General features: G+C 37.2%; 1 protein-coding gene across 1 annotated transcript; it reads right to left on the bottom strand.

Moving 5' to 3' along the window:
• Window positions 1-866: 866 nt before the first annotated feature.
• LOC145780850 (uncharacterized) lies at window positions 867-15,789 on the bottom strand. Its single transcript, XM_082592501.1, has 13 exons — window positions 14,558-15,789; window positions 13,246-13,404; window positions 12,515-12,772; window positions 11,392-11,714; window positions 10,957-11,182; window positions 10,760-10,876; window positions 10,417-10,629; window positions 10,197-10,315; window positions 9,988-10,114; window positions 9,552-9,652; window positions 9,298-9,419; window positions 2,561-2,633; window positions 867-2,383 (listed from the first exon to the last, which is right to left on the bottom strand). Exons 1-13 carry the CDS (start codon window positions 15,423-15,425, stop codon window positions 1,841-1,843), a joined length of 3,249 nt encoding a protein of 1,082 aa, XP_082448627.1. The 5' UTR covers window positions 15,426-15,789; the 3' UTR covers window positions 867-1,840.
• Window positions 15,790-21,874: the final 6,085 nt, after the last annotated feature.

Genomic DNA, 21,874 nt, shown 5'->3' on the forward strand with positions numbered 1-21,874 from the left:
CAGTTAAGAAAACAACAGCCTAATTGATTTGGTTAGAATCCTTATTCTCGAACTAAAAAGACCTATTATAATAGATTATTTCTTTGGCAGTATCGCATACTTGTAAGGCTTTGAACCACCGACGCAGGCCCGATCATAGAGATTGACATAAAAAAGTTTCCGATTATTGAAGTGTTGTTGTCTGTGAATTTCCATTCACTAAGTGACGTTGAATTTTAGAGCGGAGCAATCTTTTTTAATGCGCTGTTCAAGCGCACACCCCGAAAGCCGAACTAGCCGGTTAATCTTGCGGTTTCTTCGGACGCAAAGTCAAACGCTTAACCAACTAAGCTTCCGGAGCTGGCAAATGGTTGAAAGAGAACGAAGATGATTATAAGCTATAAAGGAACGTTAAAACAAATCTACAATACCTGGTATGAATATGACTCAACGTGTCATGTTACGTTTACTTTAAAATCTATATCACACGTAGCACATCTACGTAACTTCTTAATTTTCAGATATAAGCCGCAAGTATAAGAGTGGCCCCCTTGTGCTAGCATTCATGCAAACAAGGAAGGAGAAATTCGATTTAACATCTGCTGTTTCATTCTCTAGAAACTGCAAAGTTTTGGTGTTTATCAGGATTGCTATCCTTTCTAGAAGGTTAAATGTATGTGATGAAGTCATATTCAACGTTAGGTTGACAACCTTTCATCTCTCTACTAGTCTACTTGCATCCTCTACCGATCAGTATTTTAATTCTGTGTCATCTGCAAATCAACGACGACTAGTTGAGTGATGTTTGAGTGATGTGTTTTGCAGAACCTCTAACCTTTGCTAACCTTTGTTGGATTGTTATACGAGTTCAAGAAGAACGAAGTGACAAAGCTTGAATTTTCTGGTTTATTTTTGCTATGATAATCAGTTATATACACAACGCAAGTTTATAGCAAATCAACACCCGTCCAAGATGTAGCGTTTGCTGTTTTATTTTGACACTGTGGCACAGTTTACAACCGTATAAAAAAAATTCCTTTGTTCTTCTGACATTAATTTGCGAGAAAACAAAATAAACCAAAAGCAAAACAACAAACTGTGTCATCCTAAACACACACGAGTAAAAGGAATATCTGTAATCTGCCAACAAAAATTAATCGCTTGCTCAGCGTCAATATCTCCTTTGAAATATCTTGGAACACATTTTGGGACTATATAAAAATTGTCCTCAAGTCCTTGTCTGTCAATGCAATTAAGTCAAATAAATAGCGGTTCAGGAAAACATCAATTTAAAATAAAACAGAAAAGCGATTAGCAGCCCTTAGAAAAAAATCAGTGGAAACCCAGCCATAAAAGTTCCCCTTTTTACATATTTAATGTCTGGAGACGATATTTTAATGTAAAAAAGGCGTCTTTTGTTCACTGGATAATCGTTTCGTCAATGGCACTACACGTCACAATATTTTGGCCAAGAACAATTTGATTTCTGAAACAAAAACATCAAGCAGTGAAAATTTTGCCACACAAACGTTGTTCTTTTCACATCGTTTCAACGTTACGGAACACCTTTCTTTGCTGGAACACAAGCCTCAATGTAGCAACAACATCGATACATGTTGAAAGTTACGCAAGTAAACATACGATTTCAAAATCAAGCAAACAAAAAGCAAGGATTGCTGTCAAAGGTTATTCAAAGCTTTGTCTAAACTAGCAAAAATTTCATTGAGCTCATCTAATTTTAGTACAAAAAGCAATCGAGTGAAACAATGATACGACGAGGAGGTGCATAGCTTCTCAGAGCGGCAAATTGTTTAAGGTAAACAAAAAGGTAAAAAGCATTCAGTATCTGAATTTGTTAGTGTTACTGCAAAGAAACGATTTCGCTGTTGTCGCTATTCAAGCGGCCACGGCACGTCATAGATGAAGCGTCACTGTTGTTGCTCTGGCGACGGGATGCGTTGTTGGCAACATTGTCACGGTTGAGCGCGTCTTCTGGAAGCAAATCAGGCTTGGAAAGAGAAGTAGTATTGTTATTGTCATTGGTTTGATGCAGACCACGCAACAAGTGAACGTTGAAGTAATACTTTTCGTTGCACATCTGCCCACAGATCGTGCATTTGAAAGGATCATTTTTGTCGTGGCAGCTCATGTGGAGCGCATGCATCATCTCGTCTCCAAAGATAATGTCACAATGCCTGCAGGTCTTGGAATCTTTGCTCGCTTCTGTTGTTGCTGATGTAGTTTGTGTTGATGCAGTTGTCATGGAAGTGGACGAAGACCTTCTCAGTTCTTCTTCCTTTACTCCGCTCAAGTCAAGAGGAGCAAAGTTACGCTTGGCATAAGATGGAGAATTGGAAAGTGGGGGTGTGGGATACGCTGATGACGTCAAAGGGCTATCGCATTGCTGTGAAATAAAACATTAGTTTAGCTTCGGTACTAAATGTGTTAAAAATCAAACGTCATATTTAGCCTATCTATCGACTTCAGTTAAGAGAAAAGTTTTTCAAACTTAAATTTACAAACTTGATTGTCTACATCATTTAATAGCCTACAAAACAAAACAGCTACGTGAATTAACTACCTCTTCATAGTTTGTCTTGACACAAGCTTTTGATTGTGAAACGTCATCGGAAGATGAGAATTCCTTTCCAGTTCTGTAAACAAACGAAACATTCAAATCAGGGCTTTCTTGAAATCTGTTTCCAAGCGAATCTCAGAAAGTATAAAAAGCAACGTTACCTAGCAAATCTGGCGAGATTAGTGCCACTAAGTTCCTTACACGAACAAGCCGTAATCAGGTCGTCTTTGGGCGATTGTAATCGAGCGTTAGCATATAGCGTGCGAAGCTGATTGTTGAAGCTTAGGCAAACATAAACAAAGAACTTTGAACTAAAGAAAATACCGCATTGAGTCATCATCAGCTGGCCACCATGCGTGACTGCACTCTTGCCTTGCGTGAGAGACTCAAAACCGCATGTTTATAATGGTCTAGCTTTGTTTATTTGACAATCCAATCTTATGCATTCGTCATCCTCTTGATTTAAACAGAGAAAGACAAAGCTTTTACATGGCTTAGCGCTAATAGTTGGCGAGCAATTTGCTCTGTTGCCCTTTTGGTTATCGGAGAAGCGTGAAATTAATTCGCAAATCAACCTAAAAACCGAAAAAGAGTTTTCCTAAATCGATGGCTGAAATATTGTAATTAATACTGAGAAAAAATTATACATTGTCACTTTGACAACGAAGAGCAATGTCTGGAAGTAAATCTTGTTAAGAATTTAAACAAGTTTGCGGTCGGTATCGTTTGCACGCGATCTCGATGGAGGATATTAAATATGTTTAATAATATCAAATATAGCATACTCCAAAATTCATTGAAAAACGCCTGGCGTCTTGTCGTGGACGTGATTTTGAAATAAATTATTAGCATTGTTACTCTAAAATATTGATGACTTTGAATACTCTTAGCGTTGGTGTTAAATGCTTTGTTTCGGTTTTCTATTTGTAAAAAAATACTATGTCAGCGAGTATAAAAAATGGAGAGAGCCTTTTAACTTTGTTTACGAAGAACGCAAAGATGAACGGCACATATTTATGATATCTTGTTGATGAATAACAAACAGGGGAAGATGAGACAGCAAAAAACTTAATTGATTATGTATTTTATAAACGTGTGCCTTTCCTATAAATAATTAATATCAGTAAACACAAATTGATCTTAGAGGGTATCATAATGTACAGGTACAAACACAAAGGAAGCTCTTTCAGGTGAAAATTGTCAAGAATTTCTTACACTAAACAAAATTGATGTTTTGGCCTGGTAGGTTGATTTTATGACATTTAATTAAACTTTGGTGATATCTTGTTCTGTCGATGCCGAGTCATTCTTGAAACCACAATCATTCCATGAGTCAAGTTCGGATAATCACACACTGGCACTAACATTAATGCGCTTTCCCCGCACACCCACCTTCGGTAGCCATTTGCACGCGAGATCTCTTACAATTCCAAAGTAAAATAAAGAACCAAAAAAAGAGAAGGCTCTCGCAAACGTAAACAAAATAACACCCTGTTTAAGTTTCAAGATGGCCGGCGTCGCCTTGTCACGCGAACTTCTCGCACGCAATCGCAAAATATTTTAGGCAACATCAACCACAGACATAATTTATGAATTACTCAGGACCAAAATTTTTTTTTGCAGAACCTGTATGCATCAACCAACTGTCAGCGGAAGGTGATTGAAATCGACACAAATACTTAACCATTTTTCAAAACAAGTTATGACGGGCACGGTACCCGAGGTTACAGCCAGCGAAACAATCCTTTTCTGTAAACTATACTTCATTTGGTCTCAAAGGAAATGCCAAGTACAATGGTTAAATGGCATTTCCAAAATTGGGATATTTACATGATGAAATTTACCCTGACGTTAAATATGTTTTGTTGCCGATTCGGGATAGCTGTTTTACTCTGACACGAAAGCTCATTGTTTAAAAAGTAAATTATATATAATTACGTGTAAATCTTGTTTAAAACAATAAGAAAGTTTTTGTTTAACAAAACCTACCCAGAAAATTAAAAAAGTAATAACGAGTGGCTTCCTGCTCGATAGCCTTCAATGAGCAACGGCTACACAAATACCCCTCGCTGACAATCTTCGTTCAGGCAGACGCGTGGCAAATGAAAACGTTAACAGGCGTCAAAGATTGGATAAAACGTGGTGTAATGTTTGAAAAAACTGTTAATAGTCTAAAGGTAGCGATTTACTTTCAACACGCTATCCAAAGGTAAACTGAGAAAGATAAATTAACACTCAGGTTTGTTTCTAACATGAACATTAACTTCGTTTGTTAAAGGACTACCTACAAGAGATTTCGGTTTCACAGCTGCTAATTTACGTTGCTAAAATTCCCGGGGTGTCATAAAAGAAATGTCACAATTGAATTTACGGTAATCACAGCTTTAACACAGAAATGGTGATGAAGAAAATCAGCTTCAGAGATTGTTGTTATTTATCCAGGAGATAAAATCTTTACCTGGTCTTGGCACGCGAGGCATAATGCGCCGTGATAACGAATGCTAACGTCTTAGTACATAAAACAAACACAAACCTTACTATGTTTAGACCGAGCACTGGTTTGTATGGATAACAGTGAAGTTATTATCTATGTTTACACACAAAACCGCTAGCGTGCGAACAGTTTTACCTGCTGGCAGTTAAACGAAAATAACCGAATTTTTTATCAACAAAACTTCTCACGCAAACAATTAAAATAGCCTGACCGTGAACAACAATTCTTTCGAACTCTAAAAAAACGAAACATTAATCCGCTTTTTTTTACAAATCGGATTTTGATTTGCCATGGCGCATTGGAGCAGCTAATTAGGGAAAGTACAGACGAATGTGGGACATGCATTCATACTTTTGACAAGACTAGGCATAATGTGAAACAACATTATTTTTTAATCTGTTAAATCCTGTTTCAAAATTAAATTACTTTACAAAGCCAAAATGACTTCATAACCGATAACATTGAAACAAAAAATGTCAGTTATGTTATGTTAGAATCTTAAATTAGTAGAGACTTGTGTAGTTTTGCGTTGCTTGTTTTGCCAGAAGTCTGCCAGCCTATATTGACATACAATTTCTCTTATGTTTATTGTGATGTGAAAACAAAGGAAAACGCTGATTAATTTTTAATAAGTAAAGTTTAACGACGATTGGCTCTTCTGATTTCAAACAAATACTTTAATTCACCAATAGTAACACGCAAAAAAGCTTTGATACGAAATAAAGATTTTAAGTCATAGGCTTTCATCATTTTTAAATTTTTGTTTTTGTGTGAGCTCTCAATTTCTTTTTAATTTTATGTGTATGTGAATAATATTTCACTGTTGATCTCAACAGTCCTGATGTTATGGAATTGTAGAAAATTAAATGAACCAGTTTCGGGGGACTCAGGCTGTTTAGCAAAACGCAAGAGAGAATTTTAGTCACAAAAGTAATGAAAAATTTCAAATACCAGGAAGGCTATATTAAATTGCACACAAACACATCCTACGTGTTTAAGCGTCTAGGATTTAAAATATGAATTGAAACCAAGATATTTCGTAAACCTTTTGCCAATTATATTTTAATCAAGTCTTGGCACCGACGAGTCAGGTCTATTCTTTTTTTAATCGTAGCCCAAGGCCAATTTGTCCGACCAGGTTGCGTGCGAGCAAAAACCGACTGTTCGTTTGTTTATTTTCGTGATATAACATTAAGTCGTATTTTCTGGAAGACAAAAGCTACATTCGCACGCGACAGAACCGCATACAAGAGAATACCCAGCCCAGAGAGATTGTTTTCTCACAGACAACCCGATAGCGTAAACAAAGATTTGCGGCGTTTGAGAGCGAACGGAAAAGGAAAAAAAGCTTCAAGTACACGAAACCATGTTGCCTTATTCTTCAGGTAAGAATGTTATTTTATTGGAATAATTCACCCTCAATTTCAGCAAGAAAACAAAGGAAGTTATAAAGTCATTCCTGACACGTCGTTGCAATATACACTTCGGCAATTTTCGTATTGCACAAAACAACAAAATACCCTTCAACAATGTGTAACGTCATCAAGAAGGAAGCTGGAATTACGCAACCTAAACCTGTTTGTTTCGGTTCAAACCGCTTTCAACGTTGTTTACTTCTCCATAGGCCTAATGCGTCACATTCGCGATAAACAAGTGGATTTCTGACTCAAACTCTGAACAATTGCCCACAAGAGGCGCAATCAATTGTTTGCTTGTGGAAACCCGACATGTTTTTTCCGTCTCCATTCAAATACATCCAACTGGAAGTCATGTGACTGAAACAAATCTAATCTCGAACAAGCCACTTAGGCGGAAAGGGGCTGGTTCATCAGTGACAAAACACAGAATGTGAACCTGTTTACGAAGCATGCGATTCCTGGTCGCACTCAAACGCAAGAGTTATTGTCATTCTTTTTTAAGGTTTTTATTTGTTTAAGTTATGTTATAAAACACAAGTTTACTAAATCAAAAATTGTACTTCAAATTGTTCAGCATAAACGTTGTACCCAGAAATAAAACAAAAGCTTGTAAAACATTTCCACTTCCAAATGTTGTTGTTGTTGCTGTAGTGTCGTCATAACAACTCGCAAAGGCGACGACGCTTCAAAACAAATCATGGGGAACAAAGACCACAATCGACTGTTCGCAGCGTTTTTGACTTGCTCACCCTTGAATGATGTTTAAGCTTTTCAAAAGTTTGTTTCGTCATCGCAATGTTTTGTTAGACTTGTTTACATCAGGAACTACCCAGCTAAAAGCAAAATCGCCATTTTCTTGTTATTTTAACGTTTATTGACGCTGAAACCATGAAAACAATTGCCTTTTTCTTGATTATGCTGTTTTAAAAAATGTCTAGCGGCGCCAACACAGTCCACGAAAGAACAATAACGTTTGCTATGCTAAAACGTAATTGATGAAAATTACAAATTAATGGTTTGCTACTAACTCTGAATTTTATTCTGTGGTTCATCAATCGGCGTTGTGTAAGTGTGGTAAGCCATAAACACGATGACTGAAAGGAGAACAATAATAGTAATTAATCTGCTAAGCTAGCTAGGGCTATTTAAGGTCGGCGTGTAGATGATAATGTATGACTTTTGCGAAACAGAAGTATTTAGAAAGATTATTGACAAGTGCTATCTTACTGCTGCTTGTCGAAAAACAAATTTTGATTTTAAAAATCAGAACAACCTGACCTTCGACCTTTCAAACAGCTACCAGTACAATTCGATGGGAATGACCAACATAAATTGTTTGTTTATTGTGTTATGTAAGATAAGTGACTGATTCAGACTCATAAGACCATGCTCGGTTTCCTTGAAATGAACTTAATTTGTTTCGTCAAGTTCAAGAAACTCTGACTCTTATTCCAACAAAATATTTACTTTTGTACTGAGACAAAAACTGACGCAAACATCTGACAAAAAATAACCGTTAGAGAGACGTTGAATCGATGCAAGGTTGCCTGTTGTGGGACTACATATTGCCTTCGAATAACATTGCCCTTTGCAAATTTAGACGCAAAACTGAAACCAACAGTCCCTGATTGTTATTCTTGGGCGTAAATAATAATGACTTCGTTCTGTCATAACTATGACATCATGCGAGTAAAACCGTGCCGAATGAACACTTGAAAGATCTTAACGGGCTGAGGCAAGAAGACCTTTTGTTAAATTCAGCCTATTAGATTTTGGGAAATCTTTTTTTTATTACCGTGAATTTTATTGCCATTATTATTAATCATTTTTTTTATTGTTTTGAAAAACAAATAGCTGCAACATTTTATCTTATAAATGATGAACAAACTGGCAATGAAAGTATTTTCCAAAAGAGATGGTGACAGACTGAGCAAAACTGTCTATGCTGACGCATTGTGGAATATTCATGGAGAGAAACAGAGCTTGTATAGCATCGAGCCTTGATTTTTGCATCGATTTTAGCAACGCTCTTGAGAAGCGCAAAATTTCATGACGAAGCACGCACGTGAGAGTTCAACTATAGCCTTAACACTGGAATAATAACGAAGGATCTTTTACTTAGTTTTTAAAAACTGTGCAAATTTTTCACAAATTTTGTTTCCGAAACGTGGGGTCCTGATGTAAATATTATGAGAAAGTTTTAAAACAGTGTTGGGAGAAAATAATTTGTAACTTTTGACGACAAACAGCAATATAGGAAGCCATGTCATAAAACTTATATTTGGAACAACTGACACAGAAAATTGAAAATTTTTTCAATCAAGTTTTGAACAATTTTCAAAACAATTGTCAGAAAAAAATAATTTCTGATGACAAGACCTTGCGGTGATTAAATATCGAACTGTTCGTTCCTGAAGCCAAATATGGATCCGTTTCTGTGAATTCGGAGATGAGAAACATTTTTTCAAAATTACAACTACGTTGAAGCGATGTTCTGTTTCAAATCAAATTCCTTAAGCGTATAAATAACTTTATTCCCTTAAGGATTCGATTCCTTTCTGTTGAGCTTGATCTGAGCCAAAACGACAAACAGCGAGCGAAAACATGTGTTTGTTTAAAAGGCTCAACGCTTTAACCGCATCGAGATAGATACCATTAACTTATATAAATAAAATTAACAGAGGTCCTTAACTGCGGTCGCCAAAATCATATGCGAATATAGAACGCTAATCCCTGACCTGTTACGGCTTGTTCTACCAGTTGTTGAGGAATTGAATTCCAAAGGGAAATTTAAAACGATCAAACAAAAGCAATCGAAAGAAACTCACATCTCCAAGTTCGGTGAGCTTTGGCTTGCAGCTTCGTCTTTGGCTTGGGAATGCACTTTGCGGTAATGAAGTTCCAATCCATGATCGCCCTTGGCGGTGAAGTCGCAATGGACACATTGTTTCTGCAATCAAAGAACGAAGTTCACTATTTTATATCTTCGCATCAGCCATTGCATTTCTATTTCTCATTTAATTTAATTAAAATCAGTAAATTGAAGATATTTTCGTATGACAAGATGGACTACATCACTTACCCATCGGTGGATGTTCTTTTTAGCATCTGACTCAACATCCACATTGGAAGAGGAGCTTTTGCAAGAAGAAGAGGAGTTTTGTCGGCTGACAGTGACGTCATCTGGAAAGAACCAAACAAAACATCGTCACATGGTGCTTGATAAAAATGTTATTGAATTAAAGAGCATTAGCCTTCAATTATACGTGTATGGTGTCAGTCATTGGTGAACGCCGACTTGCTTTTGCAAAACTGCTTTGTTGTGATAGGCCTAAGTGTTGATAAAGCACATGATCTTTTTTGAATCGCTTATATAAGTTTAAAACACGTATTGAGTTGTTTTTGTCGCAGTCTAAGACGAAACCTTTATTTTGTATTTTCATGTGAAAGTAGAACAATTATTATATTAATTAAAATGGTTAAATAAAAGCGGTACACGGTTAATAGGAATATCTCACCGGATAGTGAGTTCTGCCTGCTGTGATTGGCCACGTCATCTCTGGAACTTTCGTCAGAGAGAGCTTTCATGTGGTTGTATAACTTCTGTTGGTACTGCCACAATTGCTGATTTGAACTGTTTGGCATCTAAAATAAATGAAAGTAACGTCAAATCCATCAGTTGTTTTATTGGAACTCAAAATGTGAATTTATTATTTCAAATAATTACCGATCGAGGAAAAGCAGCCGTCAAAGGATTTGTGGGATTGCCAAGAAATGGATTAGGCAGCGCCAATTGTTGGTAAAAGAGGCGGAGTTGATCCTGGGATGACGCAGAAGAAGGTGACACTGGAAATAAATAGCTATTTCAATATTATGTATCAATCTCAAGTAATAAGGATGCTTTCATGTACTCAAAGTCTAAACACTCCTAAATATATCTCTCTTACCACCAGCCGCCTGTTGAATAGCGTTGTTAATAGCTTGTTGTCGATGGAAAGCATACGTTTCCGCGTTGTGTGAAATTTCTTTCTCGCGATCACTCTTGACGGCGTTTGCTTGGCTGGCAGTCACTTGCTCAGCAATTGAGCGCATCACAGATTCATCCAAAATACCAGAAGAGAGATTTCCGGAGTATGAGTATCCTGTTGCGCCGCTGCTTGCTGTAAAATCGTTTTTTGTTCAAACTACTATTTTAACCGCCCATTTGGTGGAAAATATAAGGCAATGGCAATGTGATTAGATATTCAAATCACTGATGCTAAAAGCTACTTGTATTCATGTTTAACTTACCACTTGCTTGTGCTGCCGCGAGAAGACTTTGAGCGCCTGACTGACGAGCAGCCATCATAGATCTCGATGAGAGGCTAGATACCATGTTTTGCAGAGAAAAAAGCCTTTCCTGCGTGTCTGGAAAAAGATAATGAACGTTAATCAATAGTCCCATTTTCACTTAAAACAATGTTTTAGTAAACTGTCTGTTTTCTAACCTTTTGGATTCTCAGCGGAAATTCGATTGACTTGGGTCTTAGTCAATGCAGCGGCTGCAACAGCCTTGGCTTTTGTATTTGTGACATCGAGCTGGTGAAACATTCTAACGTGCTGCTCCAAATGATCCCCGGTTGTGCTCACGTACGTGTAAGGACAAAAGTGGCATCGGAAATGGCGAGTAGCAACGTCAGCTTCGTCGTAGCGAAGAGTTAGTTCGCTTCCGATCTGAAAGAATTTTTCAACCTAATTTCTTCGACTTTCGAAAGGATAAATTATTTCAAACTTCTGAGAGAGAGTGGTGGAAAACCAGGTTGAGAGAGCTTTTCCACTATATTGTTTTATACTTAATGGGTCGCAAAACCCAAAAAAACAAAAAATTTATTTGTATACTTTACAACAAAACACACGCAACCGCGAATGAAAAAAAAAATTACCCGGATGCCTTCCATCATGATGGCTGCTCCGTTTCCATTAAAATTTTCATCAGATTTCGAATTTGTCTGGCTGGATTTCTCTGGCGATGATGATCTGTGATCCGTTGAAATGAGAGGAGGCAAGAAGATACCGGATGAAGCCATGAGAGTTTTTTGTGCTTCTGAGATCCATGATTGAGAGGTGGCATTAAAAACCTGCGGGGCCGTGCTTGCAAGCACGGACGAGTCCAAAAGAGATTTATTGAACGAGTTAAGTGTTCCGTGCATTTCTTCCATAGATGAAAGAGATTTGGGACGGTTTTGATCTTCAACGCTGATACCTCCTGAAAAGCATTTGTATTTTTCTTAGCAAAGGTGTTTTTTTTTCTTTACAAAAACGTGAAACCATGCAATCCATTTTATGCGGAAACGAGTAGCTCTTGACATCTATGATTCTTTGATACCAGTTAGGCTAAAAAGTTGTTTGCCGTTTTCAAGTCATTGTGTTGCGTACATTTTTGCATGAGTTTGTGTAAACAAGAATGCAGCTTTCCTCTCCGGCGCAAATACATGTTGTGACAATGACTGCTTTTTTGGTCAAGCAACGAAACAAAAAATAGCAAAGTAAATGCATGACTTTTTATATTTTAAATCCGGGCAGTTTGCTGCTCCTCTTCGCAATTGTCGGTCACGTATGCGGTGGAGATGCCTAGATCGTGAATTAAGCAATGAAATACTTTAGACAGAAGACGCACGCTACTTCGTGACGTCACATGCCCGATCAGAGCTTCCGGTGACTTCTCCAAGATATTTTTGCGTCATCAAGTGATCACCAAGTGACGCAAAGCAGCAACCAAGCATCAATAAGACGTGTAATTGCGTGCATTGTTTTTCCGATGCAATGCGTTTTGTACACATTTGCAGTACTCGCCCAAACAAATCATCCATCACAGAGTTTATTGTAGTTTGAATCGACAAAATAGTGAAGCAATTCAGCTTGTCAATGCATAGCTGTGTGGTAACTAAGATTTGCATATTCAAAAGTTGGAGTTAATGAAATGGTGCAATCTTAGATGGATTTTGCTGTTGCCATGAAGTTGAAAGTAGCTGGTCACTTTTTGTCTATCTATGAAAATCTACCTACCTAAGCTTGGTCCTTCCCCTTGCTTTAGTATCAGCATCCTTGGATGTTTGCTCTCTTCTTTACCCATAGGACTTTGAGATCGTTTTCTGCTTTTAACAGAGTCTCCTTCGGCCTGAAGTCCAGGAGCCCAGGATCCTGCAAGCCCCATAAGTTGGGATGGGAATGGGATGGGATACTTTTCAACGGATCCACTTGTTCCAGTAGAAGAAGGATTTGTTGAGTGCATCCTTGCATCTGTCTTGTTTTTGTTGTTTTTAGCTGAAATCAATCATAAAAAAATTAAATTTTAAAACTTCACATTTACTGCAGTTTACAAAATCTCAATCGGGCTTGCAATTCAATAAATTAAATTAATGCATTGATTTTAATTAAAACCTAACTTTGTTCAACAATATCAAGGCAGGCATTGCATGTACAATACCAAAGTCTATTAGTGTTTATGATTTTTTTGCTGTATCAATGCGAGGAAAGCATATGTTGATTGAACGAAGAGAATATCGATGGCTGGCTCCTATATGCTTTCCTTAGTTAAACAGTCTTGCGGCGTAAGAGCATATCAAGTTACCCTCACCGGATGCCAAAAACGAATGAAGAGGCTTAATAAACACGCCAGAACACAATATGTTGGAATTATCACAAGCTGAAAAAGCAAGCAAAAAGTTTTCGGTTGATACAAGTCTGTGGATTGCATTGATCTAAAAAAGGATCTCTTTCCCGGGCTAAGGCAATACCTTCATTTTGGTATTTTTTGGCCTTGTAAGCTGAAATTGGGGCCAAAGCAGCACCTCGTCTTCTTCGTCTTTTGAAACTGTTTTCGTTTCCGAACTCTTCGAAACCCTCTCTCGTCATGGTCCAATAATTCGACTTTGCTGCATTTTCATAACGGGGAACTGCAAGACAAACAAGACTTTCATTAATCATACAATTGGTGGTCCAGCTACAGTAGGCTACTATGAACAATGTCATCCCTAGATTGTCATTAAAGGTGTATTTGATTTATGACGTTATGTAAACAGACTTATAAATCAAAACACAAGCTTGCAGACTATGACGATACAAAATGAAACGGGATATCTTAACGGAAGACCAACTTACGGCTTACCAAAAGCTTAGTTCTGCAAATAAATTTAGCTTTCAACGGGTTCCTTTCTTAGCTAGGCAAAAGAGCGGGAAGCTTCAGGTTTAGTGATGCTAAAAAATAACCATTTCAGCAAAACCATGACATAGTCAGAGCATGGTCCCAACAACATATTTTTGATCGAGGATCAACGTCTTGTGTTCGGGCAAGTTTGATATTCATAAAGAACACGATTAACTTAAAACTTTACAACTTTTGAAATTTGCAAAAACGAACCAGAATCAAACGTGCAAATACGTGGGAATGATCGATGGCCAGCTCTCAATTTTTCCAAGTGACTCCTTGGGAAATGCATTTAAATTTGCAATTGTTATGTGACCGCGATTGCAAAATGTTCTGATCACAAACGTAAACAAAATGATGTGCATTTCTTTAATCAGCTAACAACAACGTTTGACAATTCATTTGGTTAAGTCTGAAGCTAATATTTGTTTTCTTGTTAAATGCGGATTGCGATTGTTTTAATGACTAAGCGAGACTTCCTAAATTGCGATAATCGACAAAGCGCAAACAGAATCAACTGAGTACCATAAGGTAGGCCTGTAGGATTATTGTTGTAGTTATACAGTTATACGCCGGAAAGCATCAATATGCTGCCACCAACACGACTGCCTTAATGCTGAGCAGAACGACGAAATCGTAAAGCACTTCTCGTGTTAATTGTCGTTCCACTTCAAAGTAATTAACAATTTGTCTAACACCGTCCGTTATTTTCACATCCCTATCCTCTATCGTTGCGTGTTTGATCACGTTTGAAATACATAACTCTGTAAATTTATTATTTGTTACGGCCATTTTATTAGCTATCGCTGTTTTTTATACTCAGTCCATGATTTATATAAGGTATAACTCAACCTAAAAAATTTTATTTTTGATTTTAGGCTTAATAATAATCCACCACTTACCTTTGACAAAACATTGGTTCAGACTGAGGTTGTGGCGAATTGAGTTCTGCCAAGCGGATTTGTCATGGCAGTATTTGTAATAAGGAAAATGGTTCATGATGTAATCATAGATGCCGCGCAGTGTAATGAGATGCCCGGGACTGTCCAGGATGGCGGAGGCAATGAGGGCGGGATAGGTATGTGGTGGACGTTTGTACTGCGCCCGATCTTCTGCTGATGGACTTCCAGTCGACCGAGCGTTGCCACGGCATGACCCTATGATGCCTCTAGCAGCGGTGTTAAAACTATTGGGACTTCGAGATGGCGCAACCTCTGTTTTCTTCTTTTCTGGAAAGCTGCTGCTCTGTAGGCGGAATTGCTGTTGAATTTCCATCGGAGGAGATATCGTTGGGGTTATGAGAGCGGTTGTTGGTATCATTGTGGGAAGTCCCATATCAGCCGCCATAGCAACCATATTTTTTGCACAGTTTCCATTCATAGTTTCATATGCTGAAGAGGAAACCACGAATGCCTTATTTGGGGAAGTTTGAGATGGATCTGAGAAAGTCTTACTTGGGGATGTTGCTTGATAAGGGGATTCTGATCTTTTCCTTTGCGCATTATCCAAAGAAAAAGATCTTTGCAAGGAGCTGTTTATCTCATACGAAGCAAGATCTGTAGGGCTGATGTGTTCACTGCTTCGTGATCGTATTTTTACAAATGGCTCGACACTATGAGTAGTGCTGTTGTCTGACATGTTGTCTTCAGTTCTTTCGTTGCTGCATGAGCTTTCAGAAGAATCAACAGACCTTGGAGAAATCGGGTTCGATCTCACAGTTTTAGGACTGTAGTGATGATGAACAGGAAAGTTTTCGTGCATTCCAATCATCTTGTCTTGCAGTGAACTTTTTTAGAACTCTTGCTTTGCTTTCGTTGCTTGCTACAGATAGAGACCGAAAGCCTGGCTTAGCCAAATTTAGAATCGGTTCAACTTCTTGAGGTTTGCGGGATTTCGATGTGCTTTCTCGGGAACAAGAGCAACGCAGCTATCCGATCTTTTTGACTTTTTTCACAGCATGCAATAAGCTTCAAACAATGAAGATTGTTTTCAGCTGAATAAAAACAGATTGCGTTTATTGAAGCGATGTTAATCTAGCAAACGTCTGAAAAAGTGCATGAACGATAAAATGATTAAAACGCTGATGCGACAGCCTGTTGTTTGCGGCTATTACCAACTCTAACACCTGCAATCACCTGGGAGCGCCACTTTATATGAACTTTGGCGAATTTTTTTCTTCACCTTCTCTTTTTTTTATTTCAGTTTTAAAAAAATCTACGATATCTCCGTTTACACGTTTGCTGCACGCAATGTCTCAGCATATTTACAACAATAATAATAGCAAAGTCAAATTTCTGAAATTAATCAATCCTGTACCAAGCAAAGGAAAAAAAATTGCTTTTGAATACAAAAATTAAACTTTTCGCCTATCAAATAAGCACGGATTTTTTATTACCCTAAAAGGAGTGAAAGCATACACATCGAACAAGGCACCATGCATGTGATGAGGTTGTTCTGCCAAAATCATTTGTAATAGTTTGCATTTATGGCCAACAACAGTATTGGCTCTAATGAGAAATCAAAACATGTTCTTGAAACGTGCTAATGATAAGTGGTTGTTAAAGAAAGAAAAATTATGTAACGAAGTGAAGGGGCTAAATGGAAGCATTAATCTAACAATAAACGTATAAAGACAAAAGTCATTAGGCACGTACATACATAGGCTACAATCGGTGAAAATTTAATGACAAAATGTTGCTCATTAAAACTTAAAAGACCTGCAACTACAAAGTAAGAAATTCGTTTCACTAGCGTTTTCAAAAATAATAGACTAAATTAAAGACGCTTGAGATTTTAGTCTAGTTTACGGGACTATAAGAACTGCGGCTCAAAGTAACCACTGCCAACTAGCCTTGAGCACTGCACTGGTGCAGAATTGTATAATCCTTCGGTTAAAAATGCACAGGAATTGCGCTTTTGAATGTCAATTTAACCCTTTACACGCCAACGTTCCCAAAATGGGAACATGGGGTTGAAGTCGCGCACAGCTTTACACTAACCTCATTTAAGATTTTTCTGTTTTGGATATTGTTGTTGAATGATTATTGTTTCAGATGCATTTGTTGAAAAATTAGTATTTGCAAAATTTTTCCTTTTATGAAAGCGATGGATTTAGTCAAAATCATATTTTTCGTCTTTCGAAAAAAAGTGCTTCTCGAAAACACAAATCAAACTTTTTTTCAAAATATTTGTGTTTTTTATGTGAGACTATTACTAATAACTTGTTTCCCCTACCATTTGTTTCGTTATATTTAACAATTTTCTTCTCATAATTAAATTTATACGTTGTTCCCAAAATGGGAACGTTGGCAACATGTGGTACACAAATAACGGAGTTTATCTCAAAAAAGTTCTCACTACTTTTACCAAGAGAACATTTTCACAGCGTGATGCTGTCACAGTATGATATTTTCACAGCTTGATCTTAAACAGAAAACACTTCTATGACTTCTATCGAAGGAACGGAAAGAGCTTGCAGATGTCGAAAAAAAGACAAAGCATCACTGAGCGACCCAAAAGAACTGCAGCCATTCGATAAGGTTCAAGCTCATGGAGGGAAAAGCATGTTTGAGATATTTTCTCTGTTCTTTACTGATGACATGTTCTCTTTACTCGTAGAGCAAACAAGCTTATATACAAGGAGAGACAAGAATAGGATAAACTTCAAAGTTGATGAGGTTGATATGAGAAAACTTATTGGGCTTACTATCAGTTTTGTACGCGTCAATGAAATAAATTGACGGCGTCAGCGTTAACGCAAATTGCCTAAAAACTTCACGGCGTAAAGTAGCCTACTGCGTAAGCTCTCAAAGAAATTGACGGCGTCAGCGATAATTTCAAGCGCTATTTTCTAAGACCATGAGCAGAGACCGTTTCCGCAATATAAAAACGTAATTGCACCAGGCTGACAATCATAATCTAGCTCAGTCTAAAATGGCCAACGTACTGTCGCTGTTAGACCTGCTAAGGTCAAATTGTCAACAATTTGGTACATTTCACCAGTGACTAAGCATTGACGAATCGATGGTTCCTTATCGAGGACTACACAGTGCAAAACAATATAATAAAAGGAAAGCCAGTAAAGTACTGCGGTAAAGATGAAAGAAGAGCTGAACCTTTGGGAGCACACGTAGTTGAGACAATGCATGTCATGTGTTGCCGGCAAAGACCAACATATTATTCTCTTTAACAATTTTTTCACAAGCCATTAACTACTTACTGATCTTGCTGAAGAAAACATCAGAGCATGCTGTACAATTAGAGAAAACAGGACCGGTTCCTGTCCTCTCTCCAGTAAGCAAACCTTCCAAAAACAGCCTGGAGGAGAATTTGATTATCGATCAGACGGCATTGTAAATCGTGCTAGATGGAACGATAATTGTGCTGCCACTATTGCAAGCAATTACTGCGGTGTAGCACCAACTCAAACAGTTCAACGAAGAGTGAAACATAAGGAAAAGTCAGTAACACAACCATTTCTGATTGCTATGTACAATCAGGGAATGGGAAGTGTGGATGTATGTGACAGGTTGCTATCTTCTTACCGGCCACGACTTCGATCAAAAAAATGGTGATGGAATCTTTTTGCCCATATTATCGACCACTCAATTGTAGTTGCCTTCCGTTTTATAATTACGTAAATCAATGTTCTGAAAACCACCTTCAGTTCAGGCGCGAGATTGCTCGGTCATTGGTGAAAGTGGAGAAACCTAGTCGTCGACTTAGGAAACCTACTGCACATCCGTCTGCAGCCGTGCGATGCGACTCATTGAATCATTTTCTTGTATCATCGTAACAAGGAAGATGTGTAGTGAACATGAAAAATACAAGGTTGCTATGCACGAAATGCGAAAAACCGACGCATAAGTTATGCAGTGACGCATACCACCACAAATAAAGTTAGTGACAGGGAATTTGTAGAAAGTAGAAAGTACAGTTACATGGTAGAAAGTACAATGGTAGAAAGTAGCCTACATTTGTTGTTTGTGGATCTCTTAAACGTTTGTACTTTTGTTTATTGTCTTTTTCAGTGCTATTGTATCGAATAAAGTAGGCTACCCAAGTTTACGTCGTATTCAAATACAAAACACGATACGATATTTTTTGGTACCTTTACATGCCAACGTTCCCATTTTGGGAACATAATAAAAAACAAACAAAGAAACAAAAATTTTAAATTTTTTTCATAAAATATTCTTAGTTAGACTAAAAACTACAACATACAAAAAAATCACGAACAAATAACGAGAGATAGTCTTCGCCGCCTGTAAAGGGTTAATGCAACAAAACAAACTTGGCAATTTGCATCTCGTGAATACACATAGCGCAGAAATAGTCTCTTTTTTGCAGAAATCTCAACAAACATCAAAACAAGCATGATACGTTATCACAAACTTGGCTTGTTTTTTAACTTTCAAAATCATGATGCGATAAATTTTGAAAATATTTTTCTTTACTTATCCCATCGACACACGACATTCTAAAATTAACAGCACGTTGAAACAAACAGATTCAAATATCAACCGTTCTTTGATTTTTAGTGGTGCAATGCAGAGAACAAAACTTTTATTTCAGTTTAGAAACACATTTTTTGTCAAAACGAGTTGCATGCTGAAAAAAATAAAACTTAAGTTTGTGATTTTGTTTCAACTGTCGCTTCTAGATTTCTTCTAGCTTGAAAAGGCTAGCAAGAGATAATGCACACATAAGTTACATCAGCCCCAATAGAACAAGCTATATTTTAACTAAGCGGTCTTCCTGAATGCTTGCCGATCGTTGTATAATTATGAAAAAAGCTTCAAAATTACAACACAATCAAACACGATTTGGTAATTGTTGAAGGATAAAAGCAAAAAACACACAAGAATATTGTTTCGCTAGCTTTGGTTTGCAAATAGCAGACACTGACAATAATCCCTCTATTGAGAAATAAATCCAAATTTTCAACCAAGAAGGTTATTATTCAATCGATTTACCATGTTTGATAACCATGCATGTCGTAGACGTTGACAACAGTTAAAATAATATCAACAATTCCAAAAATAAACAGTGAACCCAAACAGTTAACTTTAGAAAAAAATAATTTTTCAACCAAGACTTGCAATGGAAACCTACCTGTCACTGCTGTTCAAAAGCATTAGGTAAAAGAACCGAACACTGAACGGCTAGACAGCAAAAAGCTAATTCTTATCAGTTAAACTTTAATTCGAAATAAGTCTATTGATTGTATTATGGACCCACCTTGCTTTACAAAAGCAAGGTAAACCTAAAAAGTATTTACTGGGTTCTCCAGCTGTTTAGGAATTGCTATCGATACACATGTTTATTGTTATTTAACAAAAACAATCCGCAACCAACCAACAATATGATAATCAATATTAAAGCATACTCCTCATAAAGAAAACTTGTAACTCGATCCGCTGTAGCTGACATCTAGCTGAATACAATACCACTTACGCTGTGAAACGCTACATTCAATAGAAAACTTTTATAGGCGAAAGTTCAGTTCGTGGTACGATTTCTCCACTGAAAAAATATCTGTCCTGAATCCTGATTGAACCATGACAAATGAGCTAAATATGACATGAGTAAAAAAACTACGTAATAAAGTAGGCTTAACTGATTGAAGCACTACATAATACGCCTGCTCACATAGCCTACCTAAGTAATACCTATAGTAAAAATTATGAAGAAATATTACAAAATATAAGAAATAACTACAAAAAGGGTCAATTTTTTGTTTTGATTTGTATTCATTTCGATTTAAATTGTATTGATTTCGTTTCGCTTTAATAAAAAAACAAAAAAAACTTTCAAAAAGCTTAATAACTTACCTTGCTGCACTAACTTCACTTGTCGCAAATCACAACCTATGCGATCTCAAGACCAACATGCTAGTAGAAGTCAATGAAAAAGTAGTGCCTCTATTTGAAAGTTGCTTTCACGACTGAACTGATTGCTGCACAACCCTTACAAAGCAACTGGCTTTAATCACACAATGTAATCCCGAACAAATCTTGTTTATATGGAGATTGTTGGTTAAAAATAACTCACGCTTTAACATTTTTGTGCCAGATATGTCAATCTCATACGCAAGCAGCTCGCTGCACCTTGTTTACACCATATTTCGGGCTTTTTTCTTTCACTTCTCTCCTTTGCACCACAATTCTCTTTTCGACCTTTCGACTCGTCATCACCACGTTCCAGCCAAATCAAGATTCGAATACGTGACGACAGGGCGTATGCGTCACTTTAGCGTCACTATGTTCACTCATCACTGCCCATAGCGCTGGACAGTACGTCTGTGTCCACTACGTCGTTCTTGCAGTGATGCAAATAAATATCTAAGCAAAGTAAACTAAAAAAAAACAAAAAAACGGAAGAAACGGTTTCCGTTTTGCACTCGAATATTCTTTGAAGTTTCTCTAATTCTTTGAATCAGTGATTTGGAAAAACAAGATTTACCTTTTGAATTGCGGGATTTTTTTATTTCAGCTGGCAAGACAATTTATCAAGTATATTAAAAAATCGTTATTAATTGATAAAAAACGAAATAAATTAGAAGAAACTTCTTTCCGATGATCATGATTGAATGTTGTACAGTAGAAATCTTTCTATCGATCAAGCTTTTTTCATGATTAATTGGCTTGATAATGCCATAATATCAAATGCCGACTTTTACTTACAAGATACAAAACTGAAATGCTATTTTTAACATAAGTAGATTGATTGACTGTGGGAATCTTTCCTCTCGGAATGAAAAAGCCTTTTTGAAATAATAATCTTAGCAATTTAGCGTGTTTGTAGAGGCTTTAAACCACTGGATCAGTTCTGTCCACCGCGATTAGCAGAGTGTTATTACATGTACATCATTCTATCCAGTATGTGTCACTAAGGGCGGAATTCAGAAACCAGACTTAAGGCGGCTTAAGTCTGTCTGGACAAAAGTCTGCGTTAAGCGTCGATTTTGCGATTCAGAAAGCAGATTTACGCTTTAGCAAGGCTTATACTCGGCTTAAAAGCCGAAAGATATAAGCCACTTGCGGAGGTGGTTTAAGCCTCTGTTGAAGGAAAAGTGTTTGGCTAATACTGGAGGTATTGAAAGTAGGAGGTTTGTTACAGCATTTTTTTTTAAATAGACCGTCTGGTGCAAAGGCCACGAGACTTTTTTAATAATTTTTAATGTGAAGCAGGTGTGCCTGTTATCTTAGCTTGGTTGC

This window comes from Aplidium turbinatum, chromosome 1, assembly GCF_918807975.1.
Source record: "Aplidium turbinatum chromosome 1, kaAplTurb1.1, whole genome shotgun sequence".
NCBI classification, from domain to species: domain Eukaryota; kingdom Metazoa; phylum Chordata; class Ascidiacea; order Aplousobranchia; family Polyclinidae; genus Aplidium; species Aplidium turbinatum.

What these genes read in the sequence shown, in the direction of transcription:
- LOC145780850 (XM_082592501.1), bottom strand. Translation starts at nt 15,425, where the DNA reads ATGATTGGAATGCACGAAAACTTTCCTGTTCATCATCACTACAGTCCT. An exon ending in CGCGGCAGCACAAGCAAGTG is followed by an intron (nt 10,630 to 10,759) that starts GTAAGTTAAACA and finishes ACGATTTTACAG; the next exon opens with CAAGCAGCGGCGCAACAGGA. An exon ending in AAAAGAACATCCACCGATGG is followed by an intron (nt 9,420 to 9,551) that starts GTAAGTGATGTA and finishes CTTTGATTGCAG; the next exon opens with AAACAATGTGTCCATTGCGA.